The sequence below is a fragment of the Cucurbita pepo genome, chromosome 2 (genome assembly GCF_057944985.1).
Source record: "Cucurbita pepo subsp. pepo isolate OVF chromosome 2, ASM5794498v1, whole genome shotgun sequence".
Lineage (NCBI taxonomy): Eukaryota > Viridiplantae > Streptophyta > Magnoliopsida > Cucurbitales > Cucurbitaceae > Cucurbita > Cucurbita pepo.
The window spans coordinates 247,549-271,734 of record NC_141799.1 but is presented as its reverse complement, the minus strand read 5'-3'; the positions used below and the strand labels follow the sequence as shown (position 1 = coordinate 271,734).

The 24,186-nt window shown below is 36.8% G+C and overlaps 4 protein-coding genes and 1 pseudogene across 6 annotated transcripts; 1 reads left to right on the top strand and 4 right to left on the bottom strand.

Moving 5' to 3' along the window:
• Positions 1-681: 681 nt before the first annotated feature.
• Positions 682-6,923, top strand: LOC111788812 (uncharacterized). Of its 2 annotated transcripts, none has more exons than XM_087121582.1 (12): positions 682-766; positions 2,738-2,957; positions 3,066-3,266; positions 3,370-3,440; positions 3,751-3,913; positions 4,639-5,232; positions 5,386-5,766; positions 5,843-5,918; positions 6,045-6,108; positions 6,224-6,359; positions 6,551-6,664; positions 6,760-6,923. In XM_087121582.1, exons 3-12 carry the CDS (start codon positions 3,171-3,173, stop codon positions 6,823-6,825), a joined length of 1,761 nt encoding a protein of 586 aa, XP_086977708.1. In that variant the 5' UTR covers positions 682-766; positions 2,738-2,957; positions 3,066-3,170; the 3' UTR covers positions 6,826-6,923. The 2 variants fall into 2 exon arrangements, with proteins under 2 accessions (XP_086977708.1, XP_023525098.2); XM_023669330.2 differs by lacking the exon at positions 682-766 and adding an exon at positions 1,489-1,859.
• Positions 6,924-7,146: 223 nt separating this feature from the next.
• On the bottom strand, positions 7,147-12,548 carry LOC111787568 (uncharacterized; annotated as a pseudogene). Its single transcript, XR_015418010.1, has 10 exons — positions 12,540-12,548; positions 12,154-12,487; positions 10,178-10,242; positions 9,878-9,998; positions 8,749-8,849; positions 8,317-8,387; positions 8,138-8,206; positions 7,933-8,048; positions 7,613-7,689; positions 7,147-7,278 (listed from the first exon to the last, which is right to left on the bottom strand). The product of XR_015418010.1 is annotated as an uncharacterized LOC111787568 (transcript).
• Positions 12,549-12,822: 274 nt separating this feature from the next.
• On the bottom strand, positions 12,823-17,988 carry LOC111788656 (T-complex protein 1 subunit beta). Its single transcript, XM_023669083.2, has 12 exons — positions 17,864-17,988; positions 17,640-17,686; positions 17,479-17,535; positions 17,312-17,377; positions 16,909-17,020; positions 16,617-16,745; positions 15,690-15,761; positions 15,425-15,540; positions 15,074-15,150; positions 14,400-14,885; positions 13,710-14,025; positions 12,823-13,249 (listed from the first exon to the last, which is right to left on the bottom strand). The coding sequence occupies exons 2-12, from the start codon at positions 17,643-17,645 to the stop codon at positions 13,103-13,105; spliced, it is 1,584 nt and encodes a 527-aa protein (XP_023524851.1). The 5' UTR covers positions 17,646-17,686; positions 17,864-17,988; the 3' UTR covers positions 12,823-13,102.
• Positions 17,989-18,629: 641 nt separating this feature from the next.
• Positions 18,630-21,227, bottom strand: LOC111788856 (L-ascorbate oxidase homolog). The gene is made up of 8 exons (XM_023669413.2): positions 20,993-21,227; positions 20,803-20,912; positions 20,444-20,714; positions 20,248-20,347; positions 19,811-20,156; positions 19,338-19,703; positions 19,185-19,263; positions 18,630-19,116 (listed from the first exon to the last, which is right to left on the bottom strand). The coding sequence occupies exons 1-8, from the start codon at positions 21,131-21,133 to the stop codon at positions 18,904-18,906; spliced, it is 1,626 nt and encodes a 541-aa protein (XP_023525181.2). The 5' UTR covers positions 21,134-21,227; the 3' UTR covers positions 18,630-18,903.
• A 1,255-nt stretch (positions 21,228-22,482) lies between these two features.
• On the bottom strand, positions 22,483-23,752 carry LOC111789201 (uncharacterized). The gene is made up of 5 exons (XM_023669894.2): positions 23,487-23,752; positions 23,285-23,406; positions 23,048-23,212; positions 22,826-22,975; positions 22,483-22,744 (listed from the first exon to the last, which is right to left on the bottom strand). The coding sequence occupies exons 1-5, from the start codon at positions 23,533-23,535 to the stop codon at positions 22,691-22,693; spliced, it is 540 nt and encodes a 179-aa protein (XP_023525662.2). The 5' UTR covers positions 23,536-23,752; the 3' UTR covers positions 22,483-22,690.
• Positions 23,753-24,186: the final 434 nt, after the last annotated feature.

Sequence of the window (24,186 nt, the reverse complement as noted above, 5' to 3'; positions counted from 1 at the left end):
CCACGGATTGTTTATGGAAGGTGTGCGTATTTTCTGGGTTTATTTTTTTGGTATTGGACTTTGAGCCTATGAAGATCCATTCTTAACAAGATCTGATATGATCTTCTTCTTGGAGCTTTGGAGTTAGGGTTTGGTGTCCTAATAATATTCTTCTGCAGATCACTGTCGTACCTAATTTATTCTGTCCATTTTTTTTGTTTTTTAAAAAATCATTTTCTTAATATGTTTCTTTTTAAATTACCCTAAATTATTTATATTGTTTATGGCTGTTAAATTAGTTTAATATTTATATTTATTTAGTCTCTTAATACTTTACTTATTTTTCCTATTTTTTCCTCCTCTTTAGGCCTCTTAATATATTTATTTCCAATCTCTTGAATATTTTAGTGAAGAGTATACTTATTACTTAATATTTTTCATTTAAATATTCGTCACGATTATATTTTTCAAATTTTTGGAATCATATGCTTTAACCTATAGTATTGAGCTTTCAGTCAGTTGGGGGAGAAAATTAGTCTAATCTACTATATATAAAAAAAAAAATGGAGATGTTCATGGGATAGGGACAGAAAATTTGTTCCCGCCCCTATCCCTATCTTCCCGTCTCCGCTACCATCCATGTCACCTATTTTATTCTTAATTGTTGCGAAAATTTTCATTTATTTTTGCAGAGCTTGGGGTGAGATTTCCTACGGATAAATTTTACATTTGTGTGGGGTTCAAGGTGGAATTTACCATGAAGAATTTGTCGAGATCAGGTTCCCAGGTAATTTTTTTCCGTTTATTATTATTTAAAAAAATCGTTATTTGTTAGTATAGTCTTATTACAAAATTGTAAAGAAAAAAAAAAAAAAAACATAATAAATCTATATATTTGTTAAGCAAATATGTATAATTTAAATTTGAATATTACAATAGTTTAAATATTATAATTAGAGTTTTAAAATGAACTAATTTATTTTATTAATACCGGCAAAAAAGCATATATATAAATAAAAAGTATGTTCCCAACTCCACTCCCTTTTCCTCCTCGCGACATCTATATGAATTGTGGAGGCTACTTTACTTTGATTTGGCCTTTTGTTACTTCACATTGTATGAGGAAATAATTCAAAAGTATTCTCAAAATAGAAAATCATTCTGAGCGAGAAATGCCGTAAGGAATATCCTAAAAAATTGGACCCAAATGATACTCCAACCTTTAAAAATAATTACCTTTTTTTTCAATTATTTATTTATTTATTTTTATTTTCAAACATTTAATAAGATTATGTAACTCAATTTTAATATATGTTTTGAATAATTATATTATAAATAGGTACAAATTATTTATAAAACTTGTTTGAGAATAAATAATAAAAAATTATTATAAAAATAAAATAAATGTATGTATTTATAACTGTATCGTTAACAAAAAAAGAAAAAAGAAAAAAGAAAAAAAAAAAGGAAAAAGGAAAAAAATGTGGATATTAGAGCCAAAAGTGCGCGCGAGTCTGTGTAGGTTGGAAGAGAAAACGAAGTTGGTTTGGAAAGTTGGGAGAGAGCGTGTCGACATTGATGTTGCCATCATGGTCTCATTTGGTTGCCCCGTTATCCTTCTCCCCTCTCTTCGCGCCTCGCCTTCAACTTCTTCGTCTTCTTCAAGTTTCTTCCCTTCCCTCTTTTCTCTCTGCATTGCCGCCTTCTTATTCTCCTCCTTCCTCCTCCTCCTCTCTCAGACCTTCTTCTTTCTCACCTTCTCGCCGCCGGATGGGATCTCTCTCTGCCCTACATGAACCCCTGCGCTACCCTACTTCCCGCAGAGACGACTCTGTTGTGGAGGATTATCATGGCGTTCGAATCGCCGACCCTTACCGATGGTAAGCGCTGTTCATTTTCCGCTTCATTTGCTTTTTGTTTTGATTCGTTGTTTCTTTTGTGTCTGTCTGTCTCTGTCGTGGTGTTGTGAGGGATTTCTTTAGTCAATGGAGTCTTCGCTTTTTAATCTGTGTGAATGTCTCTGGTGTAGTCTTGTGAAGGATTTCATGAGTCAATGGAGTCTTCGCTGATTAATCGGTGTCGATGCCTCTGGTGTGGTCTTGTGAAGGATTTTATTAGTCAATGGAGTCTTCGCTGTTTAATCTGTGTGAATGTCTATGGTATAGTCTTGTGAAGGATTTCATTAGTCAATGGAGTCTTCGCTGATTAATCGATGCCTCTAGTGTGGTCTTGTGAAGGATTTTATTAGTCGATGTTGTCTTCGCTGTTTAATCTGTGTGAATGTCTCTGGTGTGGTCTCGTGAAGGAAATCATTAGTCAATGGAGTCTTCGCTGTTTAATCTGTGCGAATGTCTCTGACGTGGTCTTGTGAAGAATTTTATTAGTCTATGGCGTCTTCGCTGTTGAATCTGCGTGAATGTCTCTGGCGTGGTCTTGTGAAGGATTTCGTCAGTCAATGGAGTCTTCGCTGTTTAATCGGTGTGGTCCTCTGAAGGATTTTATTAGTCAACGGCGTCTTCGCTGTTTTAGTCGGTTTGAATGTTTCTGATGAGGTATTGTGAGGAAATTTATTCGTCCATGTAGTCCTCACTGTTTAATCGGTGTTCTTTTGACGAAGTCACGTTTTGTAAGATTGCGTAGCGCCTTTGGGCTTGTGCCTTTTTTTAAATGAATAGATTCTGTATTCTTCTGTTTTTTCTGTTTTTGAACGTAATCCTCGCTTTTGGATATGTCTAATTGCATTGAGATTTGTTCTTAGGCTGGAAGATCCTGATGCTGATGAAGTGAAGGAGTTTGTGCAGAAACAGGTGACATTGACAGAATCAGTGCTTCAGAAGTGTGATACGAGAGAAAAGCTTCGCGCGAAGATCACTCAACTCTTTGATCATCCGCGATATGAACCGCCTTTTAAGCGAGGGAATAAGTACTTCTACTTTCATAATACTGGCCTTCAAGCGCAGAGTGTTCTTTATGTTCAGGTTTGTCGCCTTCGCATTTAGGTTTGTCTTTTTGACAGTGCTCTTTAGCTAGCTGATGAATGCATTATGTGTTTTTTTCTTCTTTCCTTCCGATATTGTACATCTCAGGATAGTTTGGATGGAGAACCTGAGGTTCTGCTCGATCCGAATGCGCTAAGCGAAGACGGAACAGTCTCGTTGAGTTCTCTTTCCATCAGCAAGGATGCTAAATACATGGCCTACGGGCTTAGTTCAAGCGGCAGCGATTGGGTGACAATTAAGGTCATGCGAATCGATGATAAAAAAACTGAACCGGATACGTTATCATGGGTGCGTAATTGTATTATGTTCATTTCACATCGTTTACTGGAACAACACAATGAATAAATTAATGTGGGCGAATGACCTGATATATGGATCGATGATGTTTCAGGTAAAGTTTTCAAGTATTAGTTGGACGGTTGATGGCAAAGGTTTTTTCTACAGCCGCTATCCTGCTCCCAGGTGAGTAACATGTGAAGTGCTACTTCGGTTTCTGGCGGGATTGTCTGGTCAACGATCTTATGTTTGATTGAATTTATTACACGATGGATTCTTGTCAAACTTTATGAAACATGGATTAGTAATATAGAGAATTTAATGTAGGAAATTAGTAAAACTGCCGGTTTAGACAGAACAGAGACGCAAACTGTTTGATCTACTAGTCAGAAGCTAGGCATTTTAGTCCGCAGGATTGATTTGAACTTTTATTCTTTTTTTTATTTGTATTACTGATAATGAATTATAAGTTTCGGTTTTCTTGTTGTTACTGTAGAGAAGTAGGAACTTTAGATGCTGGTACTGAGACGAATGCAAATCTTTATCATGAATTATACTACCATTTTTTGGGAAGTGATCAATCCGATGATGTTTTATGTTGGAGAGATCAAGACCATCCTAAATACCTCTTTTCAGGCAGAGTTACTGAGGATGGAAAGGTAATAATCCGCTGTTTCATGGATCTGGAGTGTTCTTAGGATTGGTTTCTGATTTTTGCCACTTAGTAGGCTATATCATGGTATCAGTGCTCTTATTACTTTTGTAACCATATTATTGATCATTGTTCCCCTAAATCCTTTACAAGCTAAGTTGGCTCCTGTAATGATAGTGCTTTATTGATTTATATACTATAAGTACCCACTGTGTGATATGCCCTTATATTCTTTTATTTTTACTCAATTAAGTTTGGTTTTTCATTTAAAAAAGTGACTAATTTGTGTGACATGTCTCATCTTAATCTACTTAGCTTGAAATGTATTTTCGTTCTGTGTTATATCTGTCATCTTTACAGAGTTACTGTTTAAATGATCATTGTGAAGGTTTGAACGTTGCTCTTTTGCTACTAAGCCATATTTAGGTATAAAATGTGATTGAATTGCTTCATATGAATCATAGAAGATTCAATGAGATGTTAGGTTCAAAGAACTTATAATAGTGTTGTCATTGTTATGCTAGATTTATTCTATATAGAGTGGTTTTAAACTTTACAGTATTGACGTATATGTGAGCATAAATTCGTCATTTCTCCAATTCAAAATTCCCCATATGTGGTTTTCAGCATGCAAGCTTGTGTTCAATAAAAATATTCCCTCATATATTTCCTTTTTGATTGATTGTTATCTTGTTGCATTTACATCTTTACTGACTTCATTTCAATTTCCAGTATGTCCTTATGGAAATTAGCGAGGGTTGTGATCCAGTCAACAAATTTTACTATTGTAACATATCAGAACTTCCTAATGGACTTGAAGGCTTTAGGGAGAAAAATGACCTGCTTCCTTTCACAAAACTCATTGACGACTTTGATGCTCAGTATCATGCCATTGCAAATGATGACTCGTTGTTCACCTTCATAACAAATAAAAACGCTCCAAAATATAAGCTTGTTAGAGTTGATCTGAAGGATCCCACAGTATGGACAGAATTGCTTCCAGAATCTGAAAAGGATGTGCTAGAATCTGCATGTGCTGTTAATGGAGATCAAGTGATAGTGAGCTACCTGAGTGATGTCAAATATGTTCTGCAGATTAGGGACTTGAAGTCAGGTTCCTTGTTGCATCAACTACCCATTGATATTGGCTCGGTTTATGGAATTTCTGCTAGGCGTGAAGATAGTCTAGTTTTCATAGGGTTTACTAGCTTTCTTACGCCTGGAATTATTTATCAATGTAATTTGGAGACTGGGACTCCAGATATGAAGATATTTCGTGAAATTGCTGTTCCTGGATTTGAGCGCTCAGAATTTGAAGTTGATCAGGTAAGAGTTCTTTATATGTTGAAAATGCAGTCCAATTTTTCTGGCTGAGTTATGATTGTCAATTGTGCCGTGTTTATCTTAAGCTGTTTGGGTATTTGTGTCCTTGCTCAATTTTCTCTTCAAGATCTTTTACGAATCTTCTTATGTCTATAGGTTTTTGTCAGTAGCAAGGATGGCACGAAAATACCAATGTTCATTGTGGCCCGAAAGAATATTGTGTTGGATGGATCACACCCTTGCTTGCTATATGGATACGGTGGCTTTAATGTTAACCTGACGCCATATTTTAGTGTGAGTCGTACAGTACTTGCAAGGCATTTAGGGGCTGTTTTCTGCATAGCTAACATTCGTGGTGGTGGAGAATATGGGGAAGAATGGCACAAAGCGGGTTCTCTTTCAAAGAAACAGAATTGCTTTGATGACTTCATTTCTTCTGCTGAATATCTTATTTCTGCTGGTTATACCCAGCCAAGTAAGTTGTGCATTGAAGGTGGAAGCAATGGAGGGCTTCTCGTTGGAGCTTGTATTAATCAGGTGTGAAACAGTGTTTCTAAATCTCATTTTACCAAGTCTTCATTGAGTTATAACTGAATTCTGCTTCTTGTGGCAGAGACCTGATCTTTTTGGCTGTGCATTGGCTCATGTTGGAGTGATGGACATGCTGCGGTTCCACAAGTTTACAATAGGTTGATTTTACATCATATTGCAAGATTAGTTTTTTTCTTTTTTCTTTTTTTTTTTTTTTTTTTTTTTTTTTTTTTTTTTAATTATTCATTCATGAGTTGCTTGTTTAATCAATTAATTGTGTTTAGGTCATGCCTGGACGTCTGATTACGGTTGTTCGGACAATGAGGAAGAATTTAAGTGGCTAATCAAGTGAGTGAAGTTGTGTTCTCTGCATAAAAACATATATAAGTTCTTGTAAAAATACCACTCTGCTTATTGGTCTTTGTTTCTATTTGCTGGTTGATATGATTCCTGTTATTTCCAGGTATTCACCACTCCACAATGTCAAGAGGCCTTGGGAACAGCATCCTGATCGACCTTTGCAGTACCCATCAACCATGCTACTTACTGCTGATCACGATGATCGTGTTGTGCCTTTGCATTCATTGAAGTTATTGGCGGTCAGTCTTTCTAACATTACGAAAATGCTCCATATTTTATCAACACTATTTTCTCATTCATGATTCCTTTTTTTACTTCATTTTTGTTTAAATTGGCCAAATATACAATGATTACATTTAATTTTCACGCGTTATTAATAAGTTATAGCACACTTCATTACTTAATTTCCTTCGTATTTATGGGCATTCAGACAATGCAATATATTCTATGCACTAGCTTGGAGAAAAGCCCTCAAACAAACCCTATAATTGGTCGCATCGAGTGCAAGGCGGGCCATGGAGCCGGTCGTCCTACACAGAAAATGGTAATTTCATATATAGTCATTGACATTTTTTAAAATAAAACTACTTGCACATACCTTTTGAAATAATTGGGGCATCGTTTTCGTTATATTTACAGATTGACGAAGCATCTGATCGCTACGCATTCATGGCCAAGATGTTGTCCGCAACTTGGATAGATTAGACTTGCTCTTTATATGAAATTTGTACAAGATAACTACATTGTAGTGGGAGACATCCAAAAATAAATGTTAAGCCTAATTAGCTTTCCTACAAAATCAACTTACAAGAAGATTGTCACAGTGATTATCATAGGAACTTAAAATACAAAAGTTAGTAAGAAAGATCACCAAGGACAAATCCTTTAATATATGTTCCAGCCTATTTTGGACTGAATCGTTAATATTTAAAAGTTTATTAATTGCTTTTCATCCTTTAGATTACGTCTTCAAATAATTCCAATAGAAAAGAGGCTCAGGAAATTTAGACATATACACGCAGGATAATCCGTACAAACTGTGGTCTCATTCAACGTTAAAAATATACCTGGGTACCAACCAGTGGATAATCTTTTCACGTTCTAATGGACTGCGACGATGAAGCACCCTTATTGGTGTGGTGTTCTCTGCAAAATTTTCTACACAAGAAAAACAACAATTTCGCTTTATTATTCTTCAGAATACAGCTCCCGATATCTTAACTAAAGATGCTTCTGAAAATCTCAAACAGGACCCAGGTTAACATATGCAACTAAAATGTAATGAATGATGATATTGACAAATAAATTGTCGTCCTCAAGTGGGCGAGATGTCCACACAAGTGCAGCATATTGCTTCTGCACGATTCATAAAGAATGACCAATACAGAAGGCAGACCTTTTATTTCACCAATAAGCACAAGACTCGTTCCATATTATAATTCAATAAAACTTAGTAATTGTAATCAACAAAAAGATTGTTCACGGAGAAAACCTGCTTCTCTGCTGTCCCTCTTCTTGCACCAACGCCCAACCCTCTCTCCCTTCAACTTTCAGATTTCTTACGCCAACCTGCAATTATAATGTGATTGGTATGCAGTTCGCAGTTATTTAAATCAATGGAAGAAGCAACAAAACATGAACAGTATGCTTCCACTTTTTTTCTGAGCTATAATCTTTGACTCTGTTTCATTTATAATCAATTCAGATGGGAGAAGACGCACATTCTGTATCTCAACCAGGAAAGGTCTACCCAAACCAGTATTCAAACCTCAGAAGCAAATCAAAACTAAATTAAACAGTAACTGAGCTTACCATTTGTCACTTGAGTGAAATAAGATTTCCAGTACATCGAGATCTTCTCTACCAGCTGCATGGAACTTGTAACTATCACCTCGACACAGGGGAAGAATATTGTTGCCTAGAATCTCCTGCAGACACCCATTATACTGTCAACTTTTGCTTGTCTAATGAACAGTTGTATAATAGAACATTCGGTCACCAAAGAAACAATCACTACCTCGACCGATGCTTCTCCCATTCTCTCACCACCAACAACCCATCGTGTTTGACTCACATTTCTTGAATACTACAATAAAAGTTGATAATCCAGGGAGTTATGACTTCCGAGTCGGTGAAATACTCAACCAAGTCTTCATGGGGGAAAAAGAAAAAGTGGAAAAGTAAAACTTAGCTTACCTAAATGTATCTGCCAACCAAGTATATTGAAGTCCTATAACAATTTGAGCCCAATGGTATGGTTCACCGATCTATATAGATTTGATTTGGGGCGAGAGACAGAGAATACCACTATTAGCAACCAGTTAAAAATGTAACAAAATCTGAATGTGAAAGTAAGCGTCAAATTATTAAAAATGTAAGCAAAGAAAAAAGAGTTGATTTCTTGAGTCCTTTACACCGATATTAGAAAATGATAAAAAGAAAAAGATTCGCATCATTAATTTCTACATTGCGAGCTTGCAGTTTATTGAGTCTAATGCCTCGGGTGAAATCATCCCGTATACATCCAATGAATGTTCTTTTTTTTTGTTTTGTTTTTTTATCGAGTATACTTTCAATGAAATCAAATGGTAAAGGAAATATTTTTATAGTACTATGCAACGAACTTACCTTTTCTTGAGGAAATTCAGCTTCTTGTGAAGGGTTGAAACAATCATCAACGACAGAATTGGCGTTACAATTTGAAATATCCGAGGGTTCATCATTGCCAGCTGCAATTGAATCATCATTAGTTTCTGAGCTACGATCACTGGCTTTAACAGACATCTCAGTTCATATGTCAAAGATAACTGATTTAATACTTACAAACAAATACAAATAAATTCATATACACTGAGTTTCTAGAAGTATAGGAAATGATTGCAGCATCCCTGTAGGGTTCAGGAAGTAGAAACAACAAGACCTCTAAGAGAAAAGAAGCGAACGTATGAACTAGAATTGGGCTCCTGTACAACTTTGTGTTTCACATAAGTCCAGATGGGTAATGAAAGGAGACAAAGTACTCATTTCTTCCACAAGTTGGCTGGCAGCTAAACGAAGGAAAGACTTTCTTTCAATACTCGTGTTTCCTCAGAGGGCTTAGTCTGGCTAATGACAGCAATATTGAAACTGAAGCCGTCCATTTTTGGGAACTTGTTAGAAAAAACAGTCGATCTCTCTAGGGATCCTATTTCTGCTAAAAACAGAAGCTTCTCAAGGCAGCTCAAAATTTAGGCTCCATATTCAGAAGTGAAAATGACAATGTGGACATGTTTCAAATACCCTTTTTCAATCACAGAATTACAGTGCCTCACGCTAACAAGACCTCTATTACTTTGATTCTAGGAAGTTGGGAGGTTGCTCCATGAGGGACTTTACCTATCAGTGTTACCACTACTCTGTAAATAAAATTCTTGGCTGAGTGTTCAATATTGCCACACCGTGTATAACAATGTGAATATATTAACTTTCGAAGCCTATTAATTAGTTTATTTATTGTAATTTCGCAGGCACATACATATGCACGCACAAACACGTATATACTACTACTATGTTTCTCCCAAATCTCCACCACTTCCTAAATTCTAATTAGGTTATGTAGTATTGTAATAGGTTTTGATATGAATTTAATATTATTGTACATATAGATTACAAGAACATGGCATCCAAGAAAATTGATGGTAGTAATATATAACTTCTCATTTCTCAATTTATACAGAAGAGTAGTGACAAGTTGATAACAAAGGTTCAATTAACTTACCAATTTTTGTCATCTTGCAACCGTTCTGGTTTCTTTTGATGGAATTATCATTGCCGTTTGAAGCTTTAGGATGACTATAAGTTAAACGGATGCGAAAACCACCTGAACTAGCTTTGCAATCCTGCATAACTTCATGGATAAATATTAAACAATGAACTTTTCCCTTCAAACAACAAAATCATAAAAGAAAAAAACTACAAAAAGAATAGTCCTCTTGATGATGAATGACTCGTTTGCATCATTTTCCATAAGATAAACACTTTTCTTTAGTAAACAATGGAGAGATGCAACTCCACTCACCGGTAAAGTCTCAAGAGGCTTTGTTATACAGATTTTTAATGCATCCTTTGCCCAAAGAGATAGAGGAGGTGGTTTGCTCTGAAACCAGTCTTCATAGCCACATTATCTTTTCAAATACAGCCTACAATACAGGGATGAAAATAATAACTACAAAATGAATCGACAGAGTAAAAATGGACTATTGAAAGTCCAATACAAACAAAAACGTGGCAACATAAACGGAAGAGGTTTCAAGAGAATCATTATCTTCAGCCATTTCTCATATGGAATCATCCAATAATAACTTTAAAAACGGTTATGTTTCAGAACTATATGATAAATTTTTTTTTTTCTCTGTTTTCACCGTGATTCTTTTTGCAAGCACTTTACTTTTAGCTTTAAAAAATGCTTCCCAATGGTCAGCCAAATTAAGTTCACAAAAGAATAGATATTCAATTTTTTGTTTTCAACATCATTTGTTAGATGATGCTCTAGTTATAAACTTGTTATTCATTACTTCTAGACATAAATTTATTTCATTAATCTTTGCTTTTACTTTCTCTCACTAATTTGTTTCTGCACAACATCACTTTTCACGCAAAATCTTCGGTTAATCTCTTTTAACTTACATTTTCTCTTTTCACTTTCCTAAAATCTTCAGTTACCAAACAAGCTTCTCATTTCTCCAGAATGATCGAAGGAACTGACACCTCAAGAGAAAAATTATCAATCTGATGGCCCTCTTCCTTTACCATCTCGGAAACTGAATCAGTTAAATCATCAGCTCCTTTATATTTTACAAAGTTGCAGCCATATAAAAGCAGAAACAGTAAAAACAGTATATGCAATAGATGGCAACACTATTTCTAGTAAAAACAGTAAACAGTAAACAGTAAAAGCAGAAGCAGAATCATCAGCTCAATTCCAATAGATGCCAACACTATTTCTAGAAACAGTAAAAACGTGTCCATATAAAAGCAGAAAAGCGTCACTAAGCACATCCTAGAACATAATAAATGCTGATCAGCTATAAGCCAGTATTAGGTACAGATTTAAAAAATGTTGCTGCTCATGCTACTCCTATTATCGTCCTTTCCTTCTTATGATTTATTATTATTATTGTTCTTGTTACAAACATCATTATGATCAACATCACTTTGAAAATATACAGACGTCATTGTTTCTTGTAAAATTCAATAGAACTTGTACTACAGAACATCGCTAAATGGCAAGCAAAAATCTAAATAGAAAGGATGCCTTGAAAAGAAAAACAGAAAACATAAATCTGAAAATTGGAAACACAAAACGTGACTTATCACGTTAATGATGTCATCGGATGACATAAATGTCATAACCGTAACTTGGTGGGAGAAAAATCAACATCGATTGAAGAAAGGAGCACATTCAAACGCAAAGAAAATTTCCTCTAAACGACAGACTATCAAGACATAAAGTAATGGCCGCCTTCTTAACAACGGTTATTCTGCTATGAAATCCTAGGTTCAAGTGAGGAAAAAACGGAGGATACAAATCGAACGAAAATGTAATGTAATTCAAACACAACGGAGTTTCCTCCAAACTACAACCTGTCAAGTTATGAAGCGATAGTTAATCGATCGCATTCCTAATTAACTATAAAATAATAGGTTGCGAGGAAAATATTAAGAATAGCAACCGAATAAAGAAGCACATTCAAAGTTCAAACACAAGCAGAATTTCCTCCAAACTGCGTACTGTCAAGTTATGTAATGATAGCTTCATCGATCGCATTCCTAGCGACGGTTATTCTTTACCATGGAGACTTCGATTGAAGCGAGTACAAAATTAAGGATAGCGACCAGATAAACAAAGAACATTCAAACTAAACCAGAATTTGCACCAAACTGCAATCCAAAAAGCTATGAAGTGAAAATTTAATTGACCGCATTGCTTATGACGGTTGTTTAGGCTATGAAAATCCTAGGTTCAAGTGAAAGGTTCAAAGACAAGAGATCGTACGCCAATCGACAACAGGTCTTTGATCGCGTGAGAAGGCATCTGCGGAGCGACATTGCCAAGTTGCTGCAGTTGATTATACTGAGAAACGTCTTCTTCAGTGGCGGAAGCAACTAATGTCGCCTCAGGATTCGCTTGCAATTCGTCCCGTTCGCTCCATGAAAGAACTCCAAAGAAAAAAGTAACTGATAGTTTAGAGAACTTCAGTATTTGGGCGGCAAGGGAAGTGAGGGAAGTTTTAAGTTTATATTGTTTCAACTTGGCACGCTCCTGTCCCGCATTCTTGATCGTTGGATCAACTCGACGTGGCAAAATTCTTGTTTCTAATCCAGATTCCTAGATCCATCTAAAACGACGACGTATCATAATTATTCGCATTACCAGCAACCCTCCACATTACATTTAAACCTTATTTTAGTTCCTCATTTCAAAATATCGATTTAAAATTTGTTCTTTTTCCTTTTGATAATATTTCTTTCACGACAGTTTCAAATATTTTAGAGATTCTCCATATTTTAAAATATTAAGTACACATTAATAATAAAACTATATCGCAGTAATCAAAATAATTAACAAGTATTATTTAAAAAATTAAAGTGATTGGGTAAAATAGAATATTTTTTTAAAAAAAAATTCCTAATCATTTCAAAATATAAAGGATCAATCCTGCATTTGAAAAAGAAACTATATATTAAGATTCAGAAGATGCTTCCTACAACAGTTGGGCAATCAAACTATTTGCATCCTCTGGTAAAAGTTGATGAAGGAAAGGCATTACCCACACGATCAGAAAAACTAGGCAGTGAAGAAAACCCAAAATTCTTGCAAGAAAAATGCAACCTCCCTAACAAAATCCAACCAACCCTACATGATGTAACACAAACATTCACAACACTGCTGCCAATAAAGATAACACAGTCCTTTCTGAAGAATGTAAAAGAGTGGCCTCTTTCACATTCTATCTTCCCTCCTCCTAGGGGCACATGTGATGATTTCATCAACTCTAAGAATCATCTCAGCAGCCTCCGTTGCAGAAAGCAATACGGCTTGCTTCACTTTGAAAGCTTCTGAGATACCAAGTTCAGCCATATCCCCTACCTGTCACGTATACAATATACATCATCAAGAAAGCTTACAAAAATCTTTTTTTTATTATAAAGTGATATGAATCGATCAGGCTATTGTCATGCCTCAAGGTCCAATTACATGCCACATGAACAGGAAATCTCTGTCATTTGGCACTAATGCAGTCGGACATCCTTGATGATTATTAACTCAATATTGTTCTCTACCGAACAACTACGACATAAAATCAAAGAAAATGACGACAATCTATCGACAAATTTTAGTGTGCAGTCATTGTCTTATAGAACTTCAATATTATAACATGACAAAAATGTGTTAGTAAAGATCAATTAAATAAGATAGTATGAGCACAAAGGATATTTAAATCGTGAAGGACTGCATTCTCCTGCATATGATGTCTAGTCACTGCAAAATTACTTAATGGCGATTAAGGCATTACTCTTCTAAAACATATTTCAATCTTGACACTTACCGAACCAGAGATGACGTCGATCCCTGCATTGCAACCTTCCTTGTGATGCTCAGCCCGGAGCTGTGCAATCAAGTCAGCACTATCCAACCCAGCATTATCAGCAATGATTGTTGGAATAGCCTGTAGAGCACGTGAAAAAGCTTCAATGGCGTGTGATTTCTTCCCAGGAGTCTTCCTAGCCAACTCATCTACTTCTTTTGACATAATCATCTCGGGCCATCCACCTCCAAGAAGGACTCTGCTGTCATTGACTGTCTGAGACAGTACACACAAGGCATCATGCAGAGACCTTTCAGCCTCATCAAGGACGTGATGACTGGCAAAGAACAAAAGACAACGCAAAAATAGCACTGTCAAAACATGCAAATGAAACAGCTCCAAGAAAAAAGTGTACATGTAAAAATGACCATTACAAATTTCCAATTGAGGGTTTATGTAAGGCACCAATTGTATGGTGGTAACAACCATAGGTTATAAAGCCTAATTCAACAAGCACTTTATGATATTCGCCATCATTTTATCAGAAATAAACCGTCCACAGAAATAAAAAACAATATTACATTAAAAAAGAAAATTCATTAACCGACCAAAGTATAGAGATATTTGCTCACTATTTTTTTGGCAGAAAAGCAGGAAAATAAAGTATTTCAGCAGATGACAAGTAATATAAAAATGCACTTTTGGAAATACCTTGCACCCCTTAGCACAATTGTACACGCTTGACCCATTCCCACACCAGAAAAATGGATCAGTTTGTCCTCGCCAATCATAATCTCCTCAATCAACTTGCAATGTCCAAGCTTCACAGATTCCGGATTGTCAAAAGTTGAAGCAATCTCACCACCAGTTACTAAAGCCAGACGCTCTATGCCATCAAAATCAGCATGCTCAATGGCAAGTATTCCTGCATCTGCAAATAGTTCCTCCGGGAAATTGTAGATCAACTGTCTGTTAACAAAGCAGTTGATTCCATGACCAATTATCTTCTTCACCTTCTCTCTCATTTTGTCCTTTTCAGCACCCTCAATTTCAGCAACTCTTGCCATTGAATCAACACGAACTCGAGCACCATAAATCTTGACTTTGTCGGTGTCCATAGCAGTATTTGCCACTAAAATTTTGGCATTCTCTATGCGCTTGGGTTGGCCAATACCAATTTTTTTGTCAAGAATAAACCTGAAAAAAAAAAAAAAAAAAAAAAAAAACATGATCCCAAACTCAAATTTTAAAAATTCTGTGAAAAAAAAGTGTATTTGTAGATGCAGTGAGTATACTTGTACATCTAGAGAACTTTTCAGAAAATGTCCATATATTATGTCTACTTAACTCATTAAGAAGTCCTCAAAAACAAAAAGAAAACTCACCCTTCATCTAAAAAGGAATCCTTCAATGATCCTCCAGGTTTCTTGATGATTTGAATTGACTCCAAGTTTGTGCTCCCCTGCAATTTCAACAAAGTAAGTTCCAAATAGAACACAAGTGCTCAAGGGTATGGAATATAAGACACACCGACACAACATGGAAACAGCTACACATCATCCAAAATGTTCCTCCCTCTCTCTCTTGTGCACACACATTAACAGAATATATAAGATGGTGAACAGTATTCATCAAATAGCAGCAATAAACATCATAGTATTTAAACTTGCAATCAAACTTGTTTGTAGATAATTTTCACCCAAATCACAATAAATGCAGAACGAGTGAGCATTCACCTTTAGCCTCATAACAGCATCAACTGCCAATTGAGCAAAATGTTCCTTGTCTTGTGATAGAATTTTGGAACTCAGAGTTGTCATTGCAATCTTCATCAAGTCTGATTTAAATTTCTCTGAAAAAATAGCAATGCATTGCTTCAGAATATGCAGTTATAGTCCATGTAAGATTTGAAATTTATAGTCTTGACTAAAAAAATATACACATGACAGTCTCACGCTGGACTAAGAGAAGGCAAAGTGATAGAAAAGATAAGGTTATTACCTAAATCTGCTTTGTTATCCACCACTTTCTGCAGCAATGCATTACGAGCACATTCCGCAGCCATTCTATAACCTGAAAGTTTCAAATGAATCATCACAAGCTTTAGCATCTTATACTCATCACAAGGTAGAAGGTACCAGAAAAAAAAAACATCAAAATAATCCATCTGGTTTTCATAGAATAACAAAAGGGATGGAGAGAGAGAGAGAGAGAGAGAGAATGATGTCCTTTATGCATACACAGACAGAGAAAGAAGACAATACAGAATTATTTTGAGAGGTATTCCATTAAGACAACATGATGCCAAGATTTTTGAAAGCATGACACAGGCATACAACACAACCTTCTAACTCAAGGCTTTAAAAGGCTAAAGGCAACATTGAGGCTTTTCCTCTTGAAGGGGCGAAGCACAAGCCTCAAGATAGTATGAGATGTAAGCCTCAATTTTAGTTAATGACATTATATAAATCCTAAATTTGTGCGTACATAATGTATATCAATATATAACATACATATACACCCTTGTCAATTCCACTTAATCAAAAATTCTAAAATGATATCTTTAACATCACACTAATAGGATTGGTTTATTTTATCAATTCTTGTTTTCAATGTTTTTAAAGCCTGAGTAGTAAAAGTAGCAATAGTCCAAATTGTTAAAACTCAAACATTCATATTAAAAAAATGAGGCAATATTATTTTTCTAATCATTATCCGAGGTGCGGAGACTTTAGGCCTCAGTGCGTTTTCATAGAGACATAAGCCTCTCATGGTCCAAACAAGGCGCAAGTCTCAAGAATAAAAATTAGAGTCTTGCCTTGAGGCAAGCCTCGATAGCCTTTTAAGACATTGTTCGGACTTACAAAAAGGAAGGATGGTGAACCTACTACTATATGTAATGTAAACATAAAAATAGTAAGAAAAAACCTGCTATAATTGTCATTGGATGAATCTTTGAAGCAACCAACTTCTCTGCTTCCCTTAGAAGTTCTCCAGCCAAAACAACAACTGAGGTTGTGCCATCACCCACTTCATCATCTTGAACTTTTGAAATGTCTTAACCATGTTGTTAAGGATTTTCCATTCAAAACCATAAGAAAAGCACGACTTCAAGTAAAATAAATAAAGCATCCATACAAGAATTGAATAACCTTCGCAACTACAATAATCATGAAATTGCCTCGCTCATAAACATGGTAAATACTGACATAAAGGATACCGACAAGCACTTTGGCAGCTGGATTATCGATATGGAGGGACTTTAAAATGGTGGCACCATCATTGGTGACAGTGACTTGCCTTCCTCTGCCAGTAGATTGGAGAATTTTATCCTGCAAGGTATTTCATCCACAATCATGGAATCGTATAACTATAAGAAATAGAGACGCATTTTGTCAGATTGGTATCAGTTGTACTTCCTCCCCTATACGAGTGAACGATTCAGGGTGGGTTTATTAATATACATTATTTAAATTTTCCCAGATCTTTACTCAAAGTAAATGAATACTTAAAACTATACTCTATAGTAGTGATATAACGAAGAGAAAGGAAAGAAACCCAAATGAGCTTAATACCCTCAGAGATCCATCTCATAATTTAGTAGACTAAGGAGAGTAACTTACCATCCCCTTTGGTCCTAATGTTGTCTTAACCAAATCAGCAATCGCCATAGCACCAATGAATGATGCCTACAAAATCGATTAAGAGATATTAAACTTACAAAGGTAATAAACGAGGAAATTTCTCTCGCTGGTAGAATCAAAGATCAACCAAAAAAATTGATACATACCATTCTAGCACGCTCTCCCTTCTCTTCGCTCGCTTCATCTTTCAGAAGTTTATCGACCTGCGAAGTGAAAATTCATGTATCAAAAAAAAAACGCCGAAAAAGATCTCAAACCCGATGAGAAATAACAGTCGGGAAAATGTAGTGACTAGAAACCAACTTACCGCCATGGAAATGAAGAAAACTGAGGCCTAACTGAAGAATGAACTACCTGCAACGGGGCTCCCGCTTTTCAGTCAATTAGGAAAACGAAATGAATTGTAGTGCATAATAACGAAGCTCAGGGAGATAAAGCGAGCCAAGAAACAGTCGGAAACGGAGAGGAGAGAATGAGAGTGAGAAGATGTGAGGTTGCGACAGAGAGATTAAGAGAGAGGAGAAAGAAAACCTGATTCGGGATCGGACGTGCAGTTGCGGCAACGATGGAAGAAGGAGAAACCAGAAGTGGGTAAAGAGACGGAGATCGGAGTGTAGGGTTTATCTCTTTTTTCCCTTTTTTTTTTTTTTTTTTTTCAATAGTAAATATTTATCGAAATATAGTGAAAGGAAAGGATCGTTAATTATTTTGCGTTTTAACTTTGAAACAAAATAAATGGATTAGATTGTTTTTAATTTTGAAGGTATAATGATTTATCTGTTTTTTTTTTTCTTTTATTTCAAATGTTCAAATGGTATATTCTTATATAAATCATTTTCTTTCAATTTTGGACGTCAACCAATCTATAAGATCAGTAATTGAGTTTCTATATGAGTCAGTCCCATCTCTAGTATATATTGTTCGACTTGGGTGGTTACAGATGAAATTTGCATACTAATGTTTCGTTCCCTCTCTATCCGATATGAAATTTCACAATCCACCCTTTCTAGGACTGCAAGTTACGATACATTTATAACAACTCAATCCTATCACTAATAAATATTGTCTGTTTTGGTCCGTCAGCCCTCACACCCTTGTAAGAAAAATATTTCATTCCTCTCGCAACAGAGGTAGGATCTCACAATTCTAATCTACAGTTTTAAAAGACGTCTGTTAGAGAGATTTCCACGCCCTATAAAAAAAAATATATATATTTTGTTCCTCTCCAATCTCACATTACCGCTCCAATTATGATTCATACACACGCGTCAATTTCAAATATTAGATTCCACCACACTTCAAAGCAAAAACAATCTCGATATTTAATAAAGTTGATAGGTAACAATATGATATAAAAAAAATGAGGAAATGGGGGAAGAAATCAAATGAAATATGGGGAAAGAATGTGAGCCGACCCCGAGATAGGGTGGTCAATTGAAGGACCGGGGAATCTAATCATCGCTATTTCTGGCTACAACACTACCAAAGCAAACAGACCTTGCTTTTTAGCTACCTTGTGTATGTGTGTATGTGTGTGTGTGTGGGGTTCAAATATTTGGAATGCTACTGATTTAGAGTGGCCTGGTGTGCCTACCACTTGCCCTACCACACAGAAGAGCATTCTTTGGAATGGGGTACTCGTCCCTAAGCGACGTCGATGGCGTATACACGCGGAGGTAGAATTGCTGTCCCAGATACTGTCTAGCCCAAAACTCCGACCTTATGTTCCACATCCCTACGTTGTCCAGGGACATGTAAATTGCAGTCCATGACAAAGGGTATACCTGCCCCAAACATCATCACATCATTTACGAGCCTAAAAGCCAAAAGGGAATCCAAACTCGATGCTCACCTGAATCGTACAACGAGCTATTGCATCCCGCAGATTGTACTGCCCTCTGCTAGACTCACTCCATTGCCCTCCATCCATACTGAAAAACACAACACTTTCAGAAACATCCTATATTGATTCATCAGATATCCACACAAACATATGTGAGCTTACCCGACCACAAAGAAAGAGTAGCCATCAATATGCCAACTTTGGACAATGTTCTCATTGTTTTGGAACACAATTTCAACAAACGCTCTGTAGTCTGCACCCATCACGGATGTGTCGAGGTACATTCCTCCACCGGTAGGGCGATCGGAGATACTTCCGACGCGAAAAACCCCTCCTATTTTGAAGAAGTCGGCAAGTTTCAGGGGAGTGTCAGCCGGGATGAAGGAGACTCTGTTAACCGCATATCTTTGTTTGCTGTTGATTATGCCAGCAGAAGTTTCAAGTATGATGGTTCTGCTTGTGTTTACCAGACCATAGTGATATGATCCTTGTGGGTTTGGCCTTGGTCCACTGGCTGTAAGGTTGGTCCTGCAACAAACACAAAAAGGCCATAATCAAGACTCACAGACTAACCATTTGGTCTGGTTATTGAACGTTGACTCAAGTTGAAAAGGATAGTGAATTGAAAGTATCACCTAATGGAGCGAGCTTGGTTGAGAGACCAGCCGACTTCTGTGGTTGGAGCTCCAGGAAGAGGGCCTTTGACAGGGCCAGTAGAGTTACTGTAACGAAGAGTGCCGGTGGTGGTGAGCACTGGGTTGGTGAAGCGAGAAGAGACGACAATGTAGTAGTCTTGAGCTGGCTGGTCGGCTGTGACAAGCACGGAGTAAGACTGACCGACATGAATGTCGAGCGAGGAGTACATGGTTTGAAGGGTATGTGTTCCCTCCACTTCTACAAGCTTCATTTGATGTCCTTGAATTCGGAAGTTGAGGGAATGCTGCAGCCCCACATTTGAAATTCTCAACCTGTAAGTTTTTCCTGCAACAGCATAGACATGGATGATCATCTCAGTCCAATTAGATAGCCACTGGCCTTAGAATCGCCAATCAAATTAGACCGGGGATTATACCTTGTTCAACGCTGAAGGAGGTGTAATTGGCACGGCCATTGATGAGGATTCCATCAGGAAATGGAAGCTTTTTACCAAGATCCAAACAAGCCTTCAAGGTCTATGCGCCAAATTTCAAAGCTCAAATTAAAAAAAGAAATAAAAAGCATTCGACCCATTTGGGGAAAAATAAAAAAGTAGCAAAGATAATGAATACCGTGTGATTGGAGCTGTACCAGTCTCCGATGAGAAGGGAGTAGTCACCGGCGGGATCAGGGAAGGGGACGGGGATGAAGGGGCGGCTGAGGATTCTGATGGCGCCGAAACCACCGGCGGCCTTGTGGAAGGCGAGAGAGGGGAAATAGTAAAAGCTTCCAATCTGATCCTTGACTTGGAGGATGTAGGTGAAGTTCTTTCCGGGAGGGATGGGGCAGGTTGTTCCATAAACACCGTCTTCGTATGAGTTCTTTCTCTGTTGAACTCCGTTCCTGCGTTGCAGAGTTGGAGTTGGGGGACATGAAAACAGGGTTAAAAAGTAAAATAAAAACAAGTGAAATGGAGAGTAGAAATAATGACCAGGAAATGAGGAAGGGTTCATCTAAGCTGTTGAAGACATTGATAATAAGGTTGTCGTTAGTGACGCAGTAGATATCAGGGCCGGGGAATTGACCATTGATCAGTATGCCCTGCAGAAGAAGAACAGATGAGGGGCGGCATTAACGAGGAGATCAAAGAGAGTAGGAAAAAGGGAGAAGAGAGAAGGAACCTGCTGGCGGAGGCCGAGAGGGTAAATGTCGCCGTAGGAGACATTCCAGGTGAAGAAACGGTAAGGATCTTCTGCAGAGACGGCGGCGAAGAAGCAGAGGAATGCAGAGAGGGCGAAGGCCGGTGAAGTTAGAAGCAGCATTTTGGATTAGTGGGAAGAAGAAGAAGAAGAAGAAGAAGAAGAAGAAGAAGAAGACGAAGAAGAAGAAGAAGAAGACGAAGACGAAGACGAAGACGAAGGGTTGAGATTTAAGGGGAGAAGAGAGAAGAGTATTTAAAGAGTGAAAACTGTGGGTTTAGTCCACCCGGAAAAGGAGGAATAAATCAAAATATGAACAGGGAGGGAAATCCACGTGGCAACGTGAGAATGGAAACCACTGTGGGGGCATAAAAGTCAATACAATAGAATAGTATTTTTGTTATTATTATAAAAAAAAGAAAGAAGGAAAAAAAAAAGAAGAGAGCAGAAGAAAAGTGTGGAATGTCGGTGGTGGGGTCCCACATTTAACATTAACGTGTACATTAATAAATTTTGTATGTATTGTCTCTGAACGCGGAGAGACAATGATTTTCCTAAGAATTCTCCTATCTGTAATACTCAATAATAAATTTAAATAATACGTACAAATATTAAAAAAATTACAGCAACCTTGGCTGATTAAGGAAGGAGGCTAAGAAAACATTCGAAACCCATTAATATTTTTGCCAGAAGGGTTTGCAAGGGATAAGGAGGGTGGAAGGAAGCTCTCAAACAAGAAAGGGACTCTAAGTTGAAGACACGTGTCAAACAAGAAAGAGACTCTAAGTTGAAGACATGAGATCTTCACGGCCGAGCGGTCAAATAGTGGTCAAAGCCAAGACGTGCGGCATGGGGGTTTCGAGTGCATGTGACCTCATTCCAAACCTTGGTTCAATTAAGAGATATTGTGGCAAAATTACCATATTGTAAAGAGATTGACAATTAAGTAGCATATCAAAACTCCTAAATAAATTTTGGTAGGTTTGCATGTTAACTTTAGTATAATAAGAGTACATGCATCTTGCGATTTTAATTATAGTAATCATGAATGCATAGTTAAGATGTGGGTATGTTAGCAATTCAATATTAGTAGGTATGATATATGTCTTATATTATGACATGTGTCTTAGTTTACTAATCCCCATGAAACCTTAGTTGGCGCGTTTTTTATATTTCCAACATAATTAACATAAACAAATAGGAGATGGATTATATTTGACTAAAAGCTTACATATGAGTTGAAAATTTATAATTTAAAAGATAAAATTGTTAGATAGAAGGACCCTAGTAGATAGCAGTAAAAACCCCCAACAAAAACCCCAGCGCAAAGGCAAAACAAATAGGACGAACCCTTCGCCTCCCTCTCGATTTTGAGATGTTGTAGTGTGCAATTTATCATACACTCACTCACTTTTGAGCTCGTTCTATATATTTAGATAGCCGTAATTGAAAATGTTTTGTAGCAATAAATTAAAATAGAGATACCAAATAATATTAAAAAAAAGAAAAAAGAAAAGAGTATATTACAAACCTAAGGAATCTATAAAGAAAGCAAAAGTAGAATGAAAAAAAAAAAAAGAAAGGAAGGAAAATAAAGTTGAGGAAGGCAAGGCATTGATGGAATTCCGCCCTCAATCAAATCTGCAAATATCCTTCAACACCTTCTTATTTTTCCTGCTCTCAATTGCCTTGCAAACGTCGTTTGATATCATTTGATAATATCCCTAAATATTCCTACAAAATTCCAATCAAATCAAAGTTTTTAAACAAAGAGAATTAAATAGAAATAAATAATAAGAATAATAAAAGACTGACCTCAGCAAGTGTGTCATGGCTGCACAACTCATCTGCAATATCTTCATTGTTGCAGCCAGAAACCTGTGCCGAACTCTCAACCACAGCGCGAAACACATCCATAGGAGAATTGGTAGATGTAATCCTTTGAGCAAGATCTTTATGGTCAATCTAAACACCACCACCATATATTAGATTAACGCATATTTTGAAACCTAATTACACATTTGAATCTCAAACTACCGTGGATTGTTCCAAATGGAGCGTCAAGATTGAACTGCCGAGATCGAGAAGAAGCGCGCCGAACTGTTGCATCCTAAGTCCTACTTGCACTAACTCTTCCTGTATTTGACCCCTCACCATTGGATCAGTCGAGGAACCGTCTTGCTCGAAACGCTCAGCGATGCGCTACATGTTATTGCATATCAAAAGAAGCCAGGATTGAATAAAAAAACTCGAGTGTCCGAATATAATACTCACCGGAAGTGAATATATTGCATATTCACTTAGGAGGTGTTGTGCATTTCGCAAAACAATACTCAAAGATTTAGGAGTCTGCAGATCTTGGGGATTGGTGGGGAGTTCGAACCTTGGTAGAGCTCCTACGGTGTATGTAAGAAAATGTAAAAAGATTAATTGGAATAAAATCAAGTAATGGAGGATACAGGGGTTGAACATTTACCACCATTTTGAGAAACATTTTGAGAGATTGCTCGCTCGAAACGGTTCATGAAAGCGGAGGAGTTGTTGAAGGATGGAGAAGAAAAGGGGAAAGAAAGGAGAGGAAATGAGAATTAGGGCAGGAAAAGAGAGGAATACAGAGGTATGATACTTAGAGGATGGGCGTTCATCCTTTGGGACCTTTCCCCGGAAAATCAAAGGGGATCCTATTTGGTTTGTAATGAAAGCGCAGGAAGAGGCAACAAAATTGAGAGGCCAAGAAAAATGGAAGGCTTACATTTTTTTTTTTTTTTTTTTTTTTTTAATTTTTAAATCTTCAAAGTCAAATGAATTCTCCGAGTAAAACGCATCGGATCGGAGTTGCAGTCTCCACGTCGTATTTTACGGGAGGAAGTATTGGCTCCATAACCCTGATAATCCAATTGCGTGCTGCCACGTCCTAAATGTACGGAAATAAACTTTTCACCCTGTTTTTAAACGGAATTATTATACTTTTTCTTATTCCAAAAAAAAAAAAAAAAAAAAAAAAACCCATTTTGATCCCATACTCTAAAATTCTGAAGAATATAGCAAAAATTACTTTCTATTGATATTACACTTATTCTATTGTTATTACACATTCATACTGCCTATTTGCTAACTAATATCATTAGATTCAAAACATTCATAGTGCACGCATTCACTTTCGTTATGTGAATGAA